The 19,247-nt window shown below is 35.7% G+C and overlaps 1 protein-coding gene across 2 annotated transcripts in view; it reads right to left on the bottom strand.

Annotated features, from left to right (window-relative positions):
* TENM1 (teneurin transmembrane protein 1) overlaps positions 1-19,247 on the bottom strand; it is a 476,767-nt gene that overhangs the window by 311,103 nt on the left and 146,417 nt on the right. Inside the window, exon 4 of one of the 2 annotated variants that reach the window (XM_075184364.1) lies at positions 4,860-4,901. The exons of the other annotated variant lie outside the window; for it this stretch is intronic. Coding sequence (XP_075040465.1) covers positions 4,860-4,901 — 42 coding nt within the window. The remainder of the gene's footprint in view (positions 1-4,859; positions 4,902-19,247) is intronic. 2 annotated transcript variants of the gene reach the window in all.

Genomic DNA, 19,247 nt, shown 5'->3' with positions numbered 1-19,247 from the left:
TTGTATAATATATTTCCTCTTACATCATTATTCTACATATCACCACACACACCTAAAACAGTCTATCCACTCTGTGGATACAGGAACAAAGTGTATTTTCTTATTTCTGAGCATTCACAGAAAGCACTAGTTTTAGAACTAGTGTTTTGTGCGCAGAAGTAAGAAAAAATATTATATGTCAAAGCACAATTTGCATCCAACTTCACATGACTCCCTCAATCTTACACCCCAAAGTTAAGATAGTGATGTGATTGTTTGATAACATTTGCAGGATAAAAGCAAAATTTGCAAATTAACATTTGCAAGATAAATACAAAACCAAACTCATTGCCTTCCCTCCTTCTAGATCTTCATCCCACCTTGACCTCTCTATCACTGATAGCAATAACACCATCTCATCTGTTCCCCAACTCCACTGCCTGGGTGTCACCCTCAACTCCTCCCTCTCCTTTCCCCCCCACATTCAATCTCTTGCCCAATATTGTTGCTTCCATCTATGTAACATCGCTCGCATCCGATTCTTCCTATCCCAGGATGCCGTCAAAACAATTATCCATGGAGATATAATTTCCCTTCTTGACAACTGTAACTTTCTCCTCTCTAGCCTCTCCCACTCTAACCTCACCCCTCTTCATTCTTTACAGCTCCTATCCTTAACTTCCTTTGAATCCTCTCTTTCAATCTTCTGCCTTCCCTCTCTGCTTAGCTTTACACTTGCTCCCTTTCCCCTTACAGAATCCTCTTCAAACTCCTCACCCTCACCTACAAAGCCCTCTCTCATTCCACCGCCCCATACATCTCCAAACTTCTCTCCATTCACAGTCCCAGTTGTCCCCTGCGATCGGCTAATCACCATTGCTTGTCCTCCACTCTGATCACCACATCCCACTCCTGAATCCAAGGTTTCTCCCGGGCTGCTACCCTCCACTGGAACCACCTCCCTTATTCTATTCGATTCTCTTCTAATCTGGGCACCTTCAAACGGGCACAGAAAACTCACCTGTTCTTAAAAGCCTACCTATCACTTGCTTAAACATCTCTTGCGCTCCTCTTGCCCTTGATCCCCTCCACTGATTTCCCACTTGTGCCTGTTGTCTGTTTGCTCTCCATTTAGGATGTAAGCTCTCTCCTGTCTCTATACCTATTACTTCGGCTCCAGCTACACTGGTACTAGCTATTCTTTTAGCATTTGGAATCTTGATATTAGTCATTTATTGTTCTGTGCTGTTATACACTTTATGGTCTGCTGTTTGATTTCTGTACGGTGCTGTGGATATTTTGTGGCGCCATATAAATAAATAATAATAATAATATCATATAATAGTCTCATACTATATATACTCGCTAAATACGAGTAAAAAGCAAATTGCCTCCCAAAATGTTATAAATAATTCATATGAACATTACTATGATGAGCTAAGAACTATTGTACCATATTTATACCATATTGATATTGTTAAAACTTAGTAACATACAATATTAACATACAATAATAAACCCACTCAAAAACAAACTAATAAATACATAAAACACCCCAAAAAAAGGCAGACTAGATGGACCTGTAAGTTCTTTTCTGACGTCAAATTCAGTGTTTTAGTGTTACCTTTTCTTTTCTATAAAGACTGTTAGTTCCTGGACTTATGCCAACATGAGATATGTTCTATTCCAGAGTCCATGTGTAACACAGACCTCTGTGAGTTCATGCACTGTAAGGAATTTGAGGAAATAGTTTGGGTTTTGTTTTAAAATTTGTATTAAAAATACCAAATTGCCTTCAAGGCAACCCAAAACAATGTCCCCTTGTGTAAAAAAGTCAGTCGTCTAGCTGTTTATGAAAAGGCAGCATTTGCAGTTTACAGAGCAAAAGTCCATCCATTCTTGCTTATTCCATCTGCCAGAACGTAGCAAGAGCCACAGCCATATTGTCTGGTCCCATGTTCTTGTTTACAATCTCCACAAAATGCAGCTCCTGCCTTGTGAAAAATGTCTTCATGGTTCAAGTAAAGATGAAGGTACCACAGGAGGATGTACAACCCCTTTTATTAATAGTAAAAAAAAACTGCAAAAAATATGTCCCTTCATTTTAATATGACTATTTACATAATATGACACTGTACATACTGTATCAGTAGAAAAGTGCATGATAAGTAATGCAGCATTGGTTCTTAGTTTGCATGTCTCATAACATTCTGATCCACCTATTACATGCCATTGTGGACAACACCACACCACTTTTCTGGCAGGATACAAGTCATTTAATGGCTGCAAACCTGGACGGTCCAGGAAATATCGGGACTACTGGCAGGTGTGAGTATAGATTAAGCGTTTTAGTCTCTGTCATTAGTACACGTGCATAAAACAATCTATTGCTATGGAGTGTAAGCTTGTTTATAAGGTGAGATTGCAATAATGTGAGTCAGGAAGGTAATGTGATCCTTTATAAAGATTAATTTCTCCATGGTGTCACATCACCATCCTACACCCTTAATAAAAGGTAGACAGTGTTGAATTGAACCATAAGCAATATTGCAACACGTTGTTAAGGCAGAAGTAGCATTAAGCACCTTTGTCAACACTTTTACATGCCTGTTGCTGAACAGTGAAGACAAAGACACAAATTAAAATGATTGATTATTAGAAACGCAAAACGGCAAGGACATGTTAGTTGTAAATCCAAATCCAAATTCAAATTGCAGTGAAATCTAATAAAATCCAAGCAACAATGTCTTGCAGTCTGGAAACTAAAGGATGTTTAGTTCATATCTGCCAACTCTCCCAGGAATCCTGAATTAAATTGCTTAGGACATTGATGCAGTGGAGCGGAGGACATTATGGGTATTTCAATTTAACTTCCTAGTGACTTGCAGCCACAGCCACAATGGTAAGAAAGCGATTTTCCTTTTCTTTTATACGAGATCATGGTGCGAACCATTTCAACTTCATAATTTAAACATTGCTATAGTTCTACACATATTAGCAGCAATAGTGTTTAATTCTGCTACCATGTGTAAGGGTGTAAAAAGAAAAAAAACTTAACTGCATAATATTGCTCTTTAACAAATGAATCCCAGTATCGGTGCCCCCTATTATATATCTTGAACTTTACAGGTAGAGTTAAAGACTAGGGTCTGATTCACTAAGGAATGTCAGTCCTGTTGCGTGCCGTATTTTGCGCAAAACTAATCTGCACATGCTCAGAAACTGATTATATACCAGTTAAGGTAAATGCATGCAATTCATCTTTGAACGTAAAGGACACTAACTACAGTCTATGATTTCAAGGACGGAACAGAGGAGTGAAGGGACATATGCATGCAGTCAAGGCACAATAAGGGCGTGCCGAGGTTGCGTACATGCAACGGCACCCGATTCAAGCGTTGGCCATTTTTTCAATGCATTTTTATAAATTAATATATTATTAACAGGTGTTAATGTATTCAATATATTTATTTGATATGTAAGTTCTTATTGGACTTTATATTGCACATATGCATTGTGCATATCCTGCAGTATGTTTTGTCTGTCCATATCTGCTTGTACTTGAATACAGCGTAAATGCATGCAATTTCCGGAAGATTAAAAAAGACACGCATATTGCATTCACTATGCATTCCTTGATGAATCAGGCACCTAATTCTTATCATAAACCCCTGTGTGTAATTCTGCCCTTGAAAAAAACTAAAAAAAGTTGCCAAGATGATCATCAATTAATAATATAACATCTCTGCAGCAATTGGACAGCACTTGTCTAAGGTTAGTGTTACAGTTTGTGTTTTGGGTCCTAATTGTATTTTGTTCTGTAAATTACAAAATTAGAATAACTGAAACTTTTTAAAAAGTTTTAATACTGGTTTAGAAATTTTAACAGTAGGTAAAACACTTCCAATTTTATTTAGACAGTAGTATCAAATGATATGACACTGAAGTTGATTAAACAATATATCAGTTTTTAAAACTACTAAATGTCTTTTAGGTGCTTTAGATATTATTATATTATATACTATAACTAAAGAGCAACTATAGAAACAATAGAACTATAGCGCAACCTGGAAGGATGAAGTTGCTGATTCATGCCACACTAACAAAGTCCATGTTATGCTGTTACTATGGCAGTACAGCACGGTAACAAGGGGAAGGCATGTTCAGCATACACAGTGACTGGTCCTTAATTGCGCCATTTATCTAAATTAATTGTGCTCTACCTGTATGTTTAGAATGAATGGATTGTCCCAAGATTAAGGACAGTTTCCATATTAGACTCACATGGCCATTTCTCTGTAAAGCCCTTAGCATACTCTACCGCCATGGAAAGCTGCAGAGTTTTGTGGAATTACTGGCTGAAAGTTGGCAAACATAAATAAAAGGGGCAGTAATAGTACACAATATGCAGCTTTTATGTAACATCACCATTTTAGTTTCCAGACATATTTTATGGTCTTCAAATCATACATAACTCTGCACTGACTTGGGAAGCAATTGCTGTTTTCAGTATTTCTGTACTGGAGGGTGTGATTGTTGAATATCGTAGTCAATAAAGAGACTTAATTACTAATCGTAAATCAGTGTTAAAACCTGCTATAAAAAGGGAAATTGGGAGACATTGAAATAAGCCTAGTTTTTCCAAAAAGAGAAAACACATCTGGAAAAATCAAGTGCATGTTTCCATATAATCTACATATTTTATTCTCAATTACTGTTCCTTCAAACACATACTAGTATTGCAAACATGAATTCAAGCAATGGGATGGTGGGTTAAAATGATACAATCAAGACACACAATATGTATTTTAGTGGTGAATAAGTTACACATGTACTAGACTGTTATTCAATGCATATATTAAGTGGAAAGCAGAGCTTACTTTTTGGTGAACAGGTCCCACAGTCTAATAGTCTAGTCCAGTCTGTAAGATAATCAATAGATGTCATTCATTCCTTTGCTGTCTGGTTGGTTTAAATTAATCATAAACGTATGTACTTGTAGATGAATAGTTTATAATGTCATGAGGCTGAATTATTAACAGAACACAAAACAAAAACAAAGACAAGGTATATATATATATATTGTATGAAATATTTAGCATAATACACAGGAAATGCTAATATATATATCATCTGTAAACAATAGTGTAAATATTAATAAACATAAACAATGAGTGTCATTACTTATAGTAGGCGAGCTCTGAAGTAATAAGTTCAGTAAAAGGAAAAATGCACTCCCTACTGTATATTATTACAATTCTTTGGATAACCATGACCTTTATAAAGTCAGCCTTGTGCTTTTACTGTATATGTCCACGCAACTCTTCAATAATGGTCATGTTGCTACTCCTAGCAATAACCTTTATTTATATTAGTAAGACCGTCACGCCATACATCTTGGAATATGTTGGTAAATAGATTGGGACAGAGGGAGAAAGCATATAACCATATTAGGTACATGGCCATTTTCAGAACTTTACAGCATGGGAAATACACTAAATTGGTTTGTGTGTAAGATGCAGTGAGGTTTTAACCACCAATAAATGAAAAGAAACCTTTAGCCTATGTTTTAACCTGCTCCCCTGCTGAAACCAATGCAGAATACAAGCCATAGGATACCTTTACAATCCCAGTAGGCTGCAGGGAGAAGAAGGCTGCACACTCAGTCACTGGCAGAGCAAACAGGAAAGAGGCAAATGGTCATGTCTGCATGTGTTTATGAAGGAAAGGAGTTACATGTTCTGCTGATGCACCATGATGCCTAGACACAGGCAGCTTTAGTTTTAAACATGACTCCCATGGATAATTCGGTGTATCCCATGACAGTGTTGCCTATTGCACCTCTAGTAATAGGATTAGTGGAAATCAGATTCAATACATGTTTTAGTACATTTCCAAAAAGAAGCTTTGAAAATGTAGGATGCAGTCACCTAATACCACATTGCTGTCTCCACATGGTTGAGCATCAAACAACTACAGTATATGAACATGTATTAGGATTGCCATATTATTAGCTAGTTACAAGTCCTGCGGGGGCAGTTGTGTTGGAGCTAATGTTGCGTGGAATCTATATGATCCCACCCATAGTTATCAACATTTAAATACAATTTTCAAGGAAACATTGCTGATGGACACATGAATATATTACAATCACATATAATGTGCTGTGCACTTCCTATATGTCATTGAATATTAATAATATAAAATAAGTAATGTACCTAACATATTTATGTTAAAAATACCCATACTAAATAAAGATGAACAAGAATGACTCAGCCACTATCTGTGGCTTAGTAGAGTGACAGTGGAAGGATGATTTAAACGTGTAGATGAGGATGGGGTAAGGCAGCTATAAAAGAGGGGATTAGAGGGGGAAGATCTTGTGTCTGCACCCATTAGGGCACCTCATAGAGGAAACAGAGGAAGCATTGTTCAGTTAGAAGGGTGTGAACAGAAGTCAAGTATGTGTATATCTGTGTGTGTATATGTATGAATAAGTGTATCTTCTTGTGTATGTGTCTGTCTGATTTACTAACACTGCATACTGTTGTAGACCTTGCAACCAACTATATACTTGATCTTCTTGTCTCACTTTCACAAGACAGATACAAGCTTATTGCTGATTGGTTACATGTTGCACCTAAATGTATTGTTAGTAAATTAACTGTTCTGTATGTGTATAGCTATAAGTCATGTGTGTGAAGGTGTGTATGTCAGGAGGCTGAGTATCAGAAATATTCATTTAACCACAAATGTGTATGGCCAAATTGGACAAGATGATGCTGTTCTCCTAAGGGTGATTGTATGGATCACTTCTGGCTCCATTACAGTTCACACACTCCTATTTAATCTGTAATGTTCTGGTGTATAAGGGTACCTTTACAAATTTATAGTGAGAAAAATTTGAGCTAGGCACCTACTACAGACCATAAGGTTTTTAGAGCCCAAAGCTGTTCTCACAGTTCAGACATCAAAGATAAAGCTGAACTAGAATTAAGTGGCTTGTGTACAATCAATGATTTATTAAACATAGAAATAGTTTCAAGAGATTACCAAAACAAGTAAATGTAAATGTCAATGATTATTATAGGTATGATTATGGGTACTATAAGTTTTTGTGTAATACTGCGTAGACATTGTGTAATACTGTCAATGTGTGGATTAATATTTTTCAGGATTTTTTAAAATATATCACTATATATAAATAATAAAAATTACACTATTACATGACAGCAAAATAAAGAGGTATACACACAAAATGCTCCTAGTAGTAATGTAATTACTGTAATGGTTTTGGAAATAACAGTCAAAAAATTACAACCAAGCCACAAAATCATGGAAAGGGTAAAATGCTTCCTTGTTTTCTTACTGACCACAATGGGCATAAACCATCATAAATCAGTCACAGTCCTAGGCCATTGCTGCCAAATATTCACGTGGAACAATTACTATAACCTTCCTATGAAATAATGGGTCAAATTTGCTAATTTTCTAATTGTACATTTCTTTATAACAATTTTGCTGTTTTACAATTGGAAAACATTGTAGCCTACAGAGAACTGCAATATCATTCAACAAAGTAAAACAGAAAGTAATAGAAGTGTCTTTCATTTTCTACTGTGGTGAATATGGAATTGAGGGAACATGGTAAACTGAATTGATATAGGTCAACAGAGATATCCAACCTGCAAGCAGAAAGATTGAAAACTACTTTAACATTAAAGCTTATTTTTCACCAAAAAATAAAAAGACAATAATACAAAAAAAAAATGTAATCTTATTATTTATAGAAATCATCAAGTAGGTGAATAAAGTAAACAAAGATAATGAAACAATTTCTATTAAATGTGAAATCTTGGAAAGAACTAGTGCTATAAGGACTAGATAAGTCTAACCTTCCTATTATATTTATTGATTCTATTATGTGCAAAGGAAGCGCTTATTTATCCATCCATCTTTGTGTTTTATGTAGTCTGTTTCGTTGACATATTTTTGGGCATTATATGTCAGGAGGGATAGGAGCTGCATTCTTTTAGTGCGCTCGGTTCAACTATTATTTTGAATTTCTGTGTATGTGAGTAATGAGTCTGTCCACATGTTTGGTAAGAGAAGTGATTGGTTTGTTTAAGAGTAGTTAATTGGGATCAACAGATAACTGGAAATCCATTATCTGATAGGGTCTTCCATTTTATCCCCCAAAATTGGGCAATAACAAGGCATTTTCACCAAATAAGAAATCAATGTCCCAACATCACTGTAATCCCTCCAGTAGAAGTCGTAGAACTGGGCTTACAACAATTTTGAAGACAATGGCATTAAAGATATTTGAACTGTTCTATATTTAGTAACCTAATGTCATATTTTCAAATGTGTCCGAAGCAGATATTGTAAAACTACTAATTTAAAGCAATTCTTGGCTTATGTTCCTCTATGGTTCTGCGCAGGAGCACAACTGCAAACTCTCAATTTTCTTACTGGATCCCCTAAAATTGTTAGTAATCCTTAATATCTCCCATCCGCCTATTGGCTGTGTTGTGACAAGACAATAACCAATAATATTCACTCTTGTGTCCGGTTCTCTATGGTTTACATATAAAATCAGAATCTGGCGGCACTATTACATAACACCCATTAATACTCCTCTAACTAGTGAATGCTGTCTTATATGTAATGTGGTCAAATATATTATTAAATTGGACTTATAACCAGAGCAAATGATTAAGTATCATATTTCCAAAAAACAATACAATTCAATTTTTGGGGAACAACACAAGATTAGCAGTTGCTCACATATGAGTCTAGTGTCATTTCAAAGCTGACATATTTATATATAGAGTTTTAAATGAACTATTCAGCAAAAATATATCTGATATTTTCTGGTCTGTTAAAAATATTATAAAAGCTTTCTTTGTGTTATAGTCTATTGTTTTTTTTTCTCAAATACATATAACAGTTTTGGAGATATGTCAATAAAGTAAATTGGGTATGCAATAATGGAGCTTATTTTTAACGAGTGGTTTTAAAATGGTGTCCCATCTGTCCTTCATGATCCTGCATAAAGAAGATCTGAATAGACATTTCAATTTTGAGAAGTAAACCCAAGGAGAAATGATTTGTTGTGGTTGAAAGACAGCTTTAATCTACATCTGCTTTATCAGACCTAAGTTTCTTTTACAGCGATAACTCAATTGTAGTGTAAGTAATTTTATTTTTGTTTTAAGTTGACTTCATTCCAACTTTCGGAAAATCATACAGACGCATCAGCGAAGGTGACCTGACGCCCTATATAATCCCTCAGGTTCCATTAGATGAAAAGACAAGTCATAAATTAACCTCTGAGATTAAAGTCAAGGAAGGATTTCAAAGATGTGGATTTATCAAATCCCATCATCTTCTGCATGTATTGCTCCTGTGAAGTATTAAAAATTAATCAAATAATCTTATTGAACTGATTTTTTTTCTAGTTATCTTTAACTCATTTTTTTTTTCAAAGCTTTTGCAACGCATATTTGACTGACAGACTACCTTTCTTCCGCTATCAGATTTTCCCATCTATCCAAGGGCCTTTGGATTTCTTCGGCATACATTCATCTTCAACCCAAGGATTTCAGAGTGAACAAACGCAATTACATTCCTTTAAAAATGCATAAAATAAAATGTGATATCCTCTGACCTTGAGGGAGAAAAAGAACGGATACTGAATCATCTCAGGCAAGAAATCCACACTTGTTCTTGTCAAATCGTGATGCTTTAAAATTCATGGCAGACTCTTAAAAATATCTCCAAATACTTTTGCTGGAACAAATGTGAGAAGCAATTCTAACATTGATATAATTTGTATGAAGCTTTTGGTGATTGTGGGTCATGGATCTGAAAACATATTTTCATCACCAACAGGGGTTTATCATCACAAAATGTCTGTGTTCACTGCATTGAGACAGACAAATGCAAAAAAAATGGTACACATCAGACAAGCAGTGGTGCGTGCAACTAATGCTACACATTGCTGCTCAGTGTAGTATTTCTTTTCAGGGTCAAGCATGAAAAATAGTCTAGAGCCTTTATAAATCAATGCTACTGCCCATGTCCGCTGTATATACGTACAATGTAAAACTCTAAAGGTATTAAATACAGCATAGTACCAGAAAATCATGATGCAGTGTTTCCCTTCCATTTGCTTAAAAAAAATTGAATGCAGTGGGACTTATATACACGTGTTGCTCAATGCAAAATGACTTTATTTTGCACTGGTGCATGTGATTGGTCAACCCAGTGCACATCTGGGGGCGTATTGTGCAACGTTCTAAACCTCTGACCACTTTAGAACCACTTGTTTCATTAAATTAAACTTTTCGGTGTTGCTCTTAAAATACATTTTGATTTAGTCCAACATATGGCCAAAATCATTCTTGAGGATGAGTGGACAACATGACTATTGCATGTTTTACTTTTTTGCTTGTGAATCTTTTTATTACATTGATCAGAATGCAACTAAATACGTGTAACATGCTGGATCCCACCTCTAAGATGTTGCAAGGTTCAAGTCTTTTTATTGTTTAAAAATCACATAAATGTACTCCCCTAAAAATGCACTCACTCCTCTTCTCTGAAATACCTTCACTCCTCGTAAGTCCTCCATCCTGCGAAAACTACTGCTCCTAAGCAAAAGCAAAATGTTGCATCTCTAACCGTTGCACTTTGTAAAAATCTAGATGCACTTCTGCAAATTGTGGCGCACGGCAAAACCATTGCTGATTTTACACTGTGTTTAAACCATTAGTAATTAACATTTTAACACATTTTTTGCATGTATACACTAGAGGAATAGCAAGAGCTTGGGAGTAATTGGTCACAAGTGTTTTACAGATAGGTTCTGGTACTGAGAAATAGACAAGGTTTTTTTCACTCACAGTCATTTCCATAGTATATGGTTGCTGTTACATATGAAGTGTCATATACTAAATTTTATGACAAAGCTTCAGTAAATGATATAACCATTATCGTTAGCTACATCTGTGGTCCTTCCCATAATTGCCTATCACTATAAATATGTAGATAAGACTGCAGCACTATGGGCTACTAACTTGTTTGCACCCAGACTAAAATATATCAGCCCTCCCTTGTTGGTATGGAGGAGTAATGGTCTAGAAAGGCAACAGTGTGGGGTCCTCTTGGGTCTCTTAGCATGAGAATCCTAATGTGAATGTCCAATTCTAAATTTTAAACATTTACTACTCTAAAATAACTGAGATGGGCATTATTATTAGTGCACACTGCAGTACATAAGAGGTATTGTGATACTCTGCGCTTATTTTTTTATATACTATATATGGAAGTATATAGATAAGCACATCAAGATGTCCCTTCACTCTCATGATTAATTTAATAGAGAAAATAATGTAACAACAAATAATATTTAAGGAGCTAAAGCAAGTTTAAATTAATGAAAGTAGAAGTAATGGTGTTTTAGCACTGTCGACTATATGCATTTTCATTTGCACCCGTAAAAGTAGGTTTAAAGCATTTTTTACGCCACTAAAATTGGAATGTGGACTAACATCTTGTTATGTGATAGACAGAAAAACAGGTGCATTTTACACAAAACTAAATGTGCTGCACAACCATATTTTTTGGAGGTAGTAAATAACCAATAATGTATTTTTAAACTGATATTTAGAAACTGTGGTATATAACAATCACAACTCTTATTCATATTGAAAATATAATTTAAGTGCTGTTCTCTAACATCTAATTTATTGACCTAGAGTCTAACACTGCCGCACCCAGCATCGGTGTGAGTGTTATAATTGGACAGAAAGAGAAAATGAATTACATAAGCCAAAGAGCCATTCATCGAACAGTTGCCGGGGTGCCTACCATATTCGGTCTATTGGGTCTGACCTTACAAACAGATATTTTTGTGGCAGATGAAAGATTTCATGATGAGAAAGATACACTTTTAACAGTGGAATCAATAAATAAATAAATAGATACATACATACATACATACATACATACATATGGGCAGCACGGTGGCTAAGTGGTTAGCACTTCTGCCTTACAGCACTGGGGTCATGAGTTCAATTCCTGATCATGCTCTTATCTGTGAGGAGTGTGTATGTTCTCCCTGTGTTTGCGTGGGTTTCCTCCGGGTCCTCCGGTTTCCTCCCACACTCCAAAAACATACTGGTAGGTTAATTGGCTGCTAACAAATTAACCCTAGTCTGTGTGGGTGTGTTAGGGAATTTAGACTGTAAGCCCCAATGGAGCAGGGACTGATGTGCATGAGTACAGCACTGAGGAATTAGAGGCCTACATGAATGCATGTATGGGATCTTTAATGAGGAAATGTATTACACAGAATGGTACAAAAAATTAATAAAGTAAATAATTTCAGCTATTCAGTTATATTTCAAACATACGGATATGATTACCAAGCATTTCCTCCTTTAGGCACAGTAAGGAATGCTGCTAAATGATATTATAAGGATGTGCAGGAATGGGAAAAAGAGTGACAATTTTGAAATGTTATTTAGTATATTTTATTCATATTTGTCCAAGCCAAGGTAAATCCTTTATCTAGAAAGTACCAGGCATTCAGCATAATAAATCACATACCTGTACTTTTTGATATTTGTGCATTTTGGTATAATTGCAAACGTCAGTCATGATTCTAACAGCCTCCACAGTTATTGTTTTGTGTTTGGGAACACTCTTTTCTTAAGGTACTCATACAGGCAACAACTGCACGAATTTTAGTTTTAAAAAATAAATTCACCGTCTTTTCATTGAATGGTTATGACACAGAACAATCTAAATCTGATTGATCATGCTCAGAACAGTAATTATGATCATTCAATCTGCCCACACACAATACAAATGTTTTAAAGTCCTGGGAGATCACTGTTTTGAATTATAATCATATTTCTAAACAATTATATTGAAAAGCTCACTGTGAGATAAAATCGTTGTATGGGGGATCTTTGCAAACTTCGAAATAATAAATAAATAAAAGTGTTTCACTAGAATTCAAAAAATTATACACCAAAATTGTGTTGTTTTTTAAGTCCATTGACTAGTACAGAAAGTTGTTGGAGCAAATAAACTTAATAGATACTAACAGGCTTACTGTATGAACCAAAGACATAAAACTTAGAACATTAACTGGAGGGGATTCTCTTTTCTTTGGAAAAAACAGGAAAAAAGAAACAATTTCACATTGTAGAAGCTGAACAGAATGCAATACATGAAACAGCTCAGTCAGAAGGGTGTCAGAGGAATAATCTACTGACAAAAAAGGCTTCAAAATGAAAATCTGCTAAGGCTTCAAATGACATTTAAAGTTAGCCAAAGCTTTGGAATATAGAAATGGAATCCAACTGCTCTTAATAAAATGAGACATTACTAAAGAAAAACAAGAGAGTGCGTCCAGGAGACATTCTCTTCCCAAACTTCTAACTTCAGTTTAGCAATATGTTGACCTAATATGCCATGTTTGCATAGACATGGATAGCAACAAGTGTTATAATTATGTGCGATATTAGCATTATTAAAATATATTACTAGTTGCAAATCCAATAAAGTATCTAAATGTCACATGTTTGTTGCCTAATGTGCTCATATTGGACCTCATTTAGAGTCAGACGCAAAGTCTTTTTAAGAAGTGTAGGAGTGGGAGTGTGCCGCAGCTTGGTAGGGTATTGCGAGTGGCAAGCAACCCCAGTTGCGTCCCACTCTTAATACCCTATCGAGCTACAAGCAGTTCCTGCAGCTAGTTAACGCTTGCGCCACCTAATTCCTGTCGCACAGCTTTAGCCCTGTTTTGACGTGTGTTGTGTCTACGCCTCACTGTGACTAGTATGTATTTACATGGTCACGCCTTCAAAAAACCGTGTTCCTCCCATTCTCTCGTTGTGAGTCGCAAGCTGTCGCAATTGTTAATTGCGTCCAAGATGCAGGCGGTTTTGGTGCTTTCTGCACATGCGTGGTAGTGTTTTTTTGTTGGATGCGCCTAAAACAGCCTTTGCGTTCGACTCTAAATGAGGTCCATTATATTCAAAATATGGCATCTTAATATCCCTATCATTACTGGAGTTTTCAATAATTAAATACATCTCCCCATATGCAACAAAACGTGTTGGCACTTCCTTTTCCTGAAGTGATCTGGCTTGTTTAAATGGTGCTTATTTTCCCTGCAGCATCACTGCAAATAAAACAAGTGCACTTCAAAGTCATCCATAGTTCTCAATAGAGCTTTATGGAACAGCCATTGAAGAGCTCAGCCTTAACCCTTCAGTGCTGAGAGCTATGATTTAAGATGGCTCTCAGATTTGGGTATGATGGCACTGTTAGTTTTTGTATTTGGGGACATATGAATCAAAAACATTCTGTATATTTGTCATTTAAGTGTGAAAGTGTAGCTACATTTAAGACATTCACCACAATGGTATCCTGCTACACGCATTGATGGGGTACTTGAGTGTGAAAATGGACAATTGATTCTGTGTGTGAAAAACATAAGAAGTACCCAGCTTTTGACATATTACAGTAGTTGACATTAAAGACAAATGCTCTGTAGCTCAGAGAACATATAAAAAACCTCAAATAATTATACTTCACCAGCAATGTAACAATAACATACAAATAGCAATAAGTTTATTGGTAGATAAACCACCATACAACTTGTAGGAGTATAGAAGTAAATGCATACTTTGAGGCTTAATACATGGCCTAAATAAAATATGTTACAAAATACAGGCAAATAATATTGAATATAATTAGCACCTTGTTAAACTCAAAGAATGATGAAACATTATCTACACTATAACTCAGTGGTCGGCAACACATGACACGCGTGGACTGCTGCAGATGCTTCAGTAAAGCAGCTGATGACGGCCGAAATGGAACAGAAGCTCCATTTCGGCTGTCATCGGATGCTTTACTGAAGCTGCACCCAGGTTTTTGGAACGAAAGACGTGCCTCCAAAGGTAAGTAAGAACAGCGCTAAAAATTAAGGGGCACATCTAATTGGCATACTATGAATAGGTGGGATAACTATGTGGCACACTATAAATAGGGGGAACAACTATGTGGTATACTATGAATATGGGGGACAACTCTATGGCACACTATGAATAGGGGGGGACAACTGTGGCATTCTATCAATCGGAGAGACCACTGTGTGACATAATATGAATAGAGGGGACAACTGTGGCATACTATGAATAGGGTGGACAACTATGTGGAATACTATGAATAGGGTTGACAACTGTGGCATACTATGAATTGGGGGGACAACTATGTGGTATACCATGAGTAAGGGGGACAACTATGTGACATACTATGAATAGTGGGACAACTTTGTGGCATACTATGAATTGGGGGGACAACTATGTGACATACTATGACTTGGGGGCACAACTATGTGCCATACTATGAATTGGGGGCACAACTATGTGGCATGATATGATTTGGGGGCACAACTATGTGGCATACTATGAATTGGTGGGACAACTATGTAGCATGATATGAATTGTGGGCACAATTATGAGGCATGATATGAATTTGAGGCTCAACTATGTGGCATAATACAAAGTGGGGGCACTACTGTGTGGCATAATTTGATTTGGGACACTACTCTGCGGCATAATATAAATGTTTATTTGCTGGTCCCATTACTATTACTATGATATTAGCATCACAAAACGAGACGTAATTAAATGTGTATCTATCTATCTATCTATCTATCTATCTATCTATCTACCTATCTATATATACAAACGTCCAACTGGCACACCTAGGCTTGACTAGATTTTAACCGGCACATTGATAGAAAAAGGTTGTCAACCCCTGCTATAACTTATGACTATACAAAGGATAACTATATCAAGGGGAAGCAAATCATAAAAAAAACAATAGAAATATGAATCAATATCTGCATGAACATGATCTTCTACTCTGGGAAAAATTGAAATAGCCAAAGCAATGTGTATTGTGCAACAGAGCATCTGAATGGAAGTATAAGCCACAAGAGCAGAGCTCTGGGAGGAAGTAATCAAACCTGAATATACTGTATACTAAAATGAGATGGAAAGACCAAAATCGCTACTGGGCAATGTAATGAGAAATGCACTGAAGTCTGAAGAACAACAACAGCATGAAAACATGCATGCACCTGTACACAGCATTCCATATTGATTGTAAGACCGAGAGACGTATAAATGAAAAGAAAACTTACAGATGAAAAGACCGTAAACAGTTCACCTTTGAAACATAAATTATACACTAACAATTCATATAGGATCGATAACGTAATAACACAACCTAATGAACGCAATTTTTTTGTGCAATAAATAAATAATCAGGATGATCCCAAACCTGTGATGGAGATCCAAAATGTTCTTTATAGGAAAAGCGAATGTATCAAAAGTTAATTTAAGGACAATTGACCAATATAAATAAAAATGTAATTATGATGTCTTCCTTTATGTAATAGCAAGACTTTTCTTAATCTGTTTAATGCACATTTTTTGGACGATTCAGCTAGTCAGTTGTATTTAAAACAGAGGTTCTTAAAGTTTATTGACACTGGGACCACCGTTTCAGCCAAGCTGGAAATTATAGTGTTAACAACTCGCTAGGAAGCATCCTGGAGTTTGTGAATGCAGAAGGAGTCCTCATTAGATTGACCTTTTAACTGTTGTTTTTCTGGATTGCTTAGCTTAGAGGAATCATTGCCTGGGAACCAAATTAATGAACCAAAAAATAAATTTAGAAAATAAAAGTATATGTCTGTGTGTGGATTTTAAAACGCTCCAGTGTGTACAACAGCATCAAATAAAAATACAAAACAGCTGTTTTATCACATGTTCAGCTAACATTCAATTGCTTAATTGCATCCACACAGTTTCCAAAATAGCAGTGATTATACAAAGGTGCCATCTCAATCACAATCCAGATAGTTTGAAGTATATGAAAAGAGAGAAACTGGGGCAACACAACATACAATAAATAGCTTTTTTTTATTTCAAATGCTGTGTAAAAATTAATTGAAGCATCAAATGGAAAAGCATACTGTTGACAATAATACTTTATATAATTACAAAACTCAGCACCCTACCTCGATGTAGGTGTGCCAATTAACATTTCATCCCTCGTGGGGATTTGTTATGGCAGATAAAATATAACTATTACACTTAGGGGTATATTTACTAAACTGCAGGCTTGAAAAAGTGGAGATGTTGTCTATAGCAGCCAATCAGATTTTAGTTATCATTTATTTAGTACTTTTTACAAAATGACAGCTAGAATCTGATTGGTTACTATAGGCAACATCTCCACTTTTTCAAACCCGCAGTTTAGTAAATATATCCCTTAGTCTCTACTTAAAATCCGGTGAGATACACACTCTCTTAGTGGACCTCCACATAAGAACCATTATAAAATGCTTCATTTGACATGATAACTTGAAAATGTTTTAACTAAAAAAATTGACAAACGATAAATATGCCATCTGAGATTCATATGTATATTAAAACCTTGAGGTCACATTATAGCTACTTGATACACACCCCAGTAGAAATGAAGAATATGGAACTTATCGGCACATGTTTAAGAACTCTAATTTTAATCAGGTAAAATCACCATTGTGTTTATTCTAATTTAAGATAGCTAGTTGCTATCTGATTATACACACATTTTTATTAAAACCAGGAGATTGAGTATGTTCTTACCTATTTTTAAAAAGGTTTCTTGTCTCTGTTACAAAATCCTATAGTAAAGAACTCAAAAGAAGGCTACAATGTGTTTTAAACTCTCTGTATCATATATCTCTACATTTTATCCCTCTGCAACACCACACTCCTATACGACTCTCTGCAATCATAAGAATACTCAAATCGATTTCCAAGTAACGTCTGAACCAAAACACCTCAACAAAGCCCACTAAACATATAATATATCATTAATTTTTAGTTCTTTATTCAGGGGAGGATTAATCTGAGGCACACAGTATGCACAGAGATCCTCTGTGCATGTTGTGTAGTTCTATCAGCCAATACAGTTATAATCCCTGTGTTGCTCTGTTGCTGATTAACACATCTCATAAGTTGAAATATGAATTCATTAATGGCCAAAAGACAGCACAGTTTAATGTGGCAATAAAAGTATTTTACTAATAATATTTAAAGCAGGTTCATACACTCTCCTGAGGATTGGGGCCGCATTCCATTCTACTTGCCCTGCATGTCATGGGAGCAATGCCCCAATATGTTTTTATATAAGCTAATAGCAGCATGTTCATTTATCTTCATTTTCATCTTACAACCAAAAGAACTCCTGCAACTAATAGTTATTAACAAAATGTCTCCTTTCTCTCCAAATCAAATAATTCATTCTGGTGATTTGCTTGCACAAATGACAGTGTCCAGGGCCAGAATCTTTTCAGTTTAGCTGATCACCATGTTGATGGAAGTGGTGCTACAAATTGATATTTAGTGCTTAAATCTCTTAAATTATGATTGCTATAACATATTATTCTATGGAGTAATGAACAATACTTTTTTAAGACTAGGATTATTCTTCAAGATCCACCACTTACTCATAATTTCTTTAATGATCACACCCGATATCAGAGTATTGAAATTTCAAATTCATATTGTCGTCCATTATTTCTTAACCTGGTTTAAGAAGTTGTGAATGCTGCCTATAGGGATGTAATCACCTCCCCTCCCCTTCATGTTGTGAACGCAGCTTTGACAAAAGTTTGGAGGAGTGTGGTTGGAGGAAGCTAAAGATCAGTCCATTCACTTTCCCCATCTTATAATCCGGTGTGGGTAGATCGATTGACCCATGTAATACACACTTAGTTAATTGGACTAGGAGACATAACACAACTAACGTGAAGTGCTGCTGCAAGATACTAAAAGCTTTAATGAGGTATAAATTTTGGCCAACAGGTTGCTTACTCTATAAACTATGTGCATGAATTTTCACACATTTTGTTTATATTCTCTTTTAACTCTTAATGTTTAATAGAAAAATAATAATAATGTTTAGATGACATTAACGCATGATGTAATACTGAGGCACTGTGAGAAGTGGTTATGTAAAGAGTATCACACACACACACCATTTATACATAACATTTATTATGACATTATACCGACAAGCTTTGCCTTTAAAGACACTGCCGCTTTAAATTTACAATTCGCCGGATATCAGCAATTTGCAAAAATCCCTATTTGATACATTTACCCCTTGGAGAGGAA

The sequence above is a fragment of the Mixophyes fleayi genome, chromosome 9 (assembly GCF_038048845.1).
Source record: "Mixophyes fleayi isolate aMixFle1 chromosome 9, aMixFle1.hap1, whole genome shotgun sequence".
Classification (NCBI taxonomy): domain Eukaryota; kingdom Metazoa; phylum Chordata; class Amphibia; order Anura; family Limnodynastidae; genus Mixophyes; species Mixophyes fleayi.
Note: the sequence above shows the minus strand (reverse complement) of the source record. Positions and strands in the feature narration are given on the sequence as shown.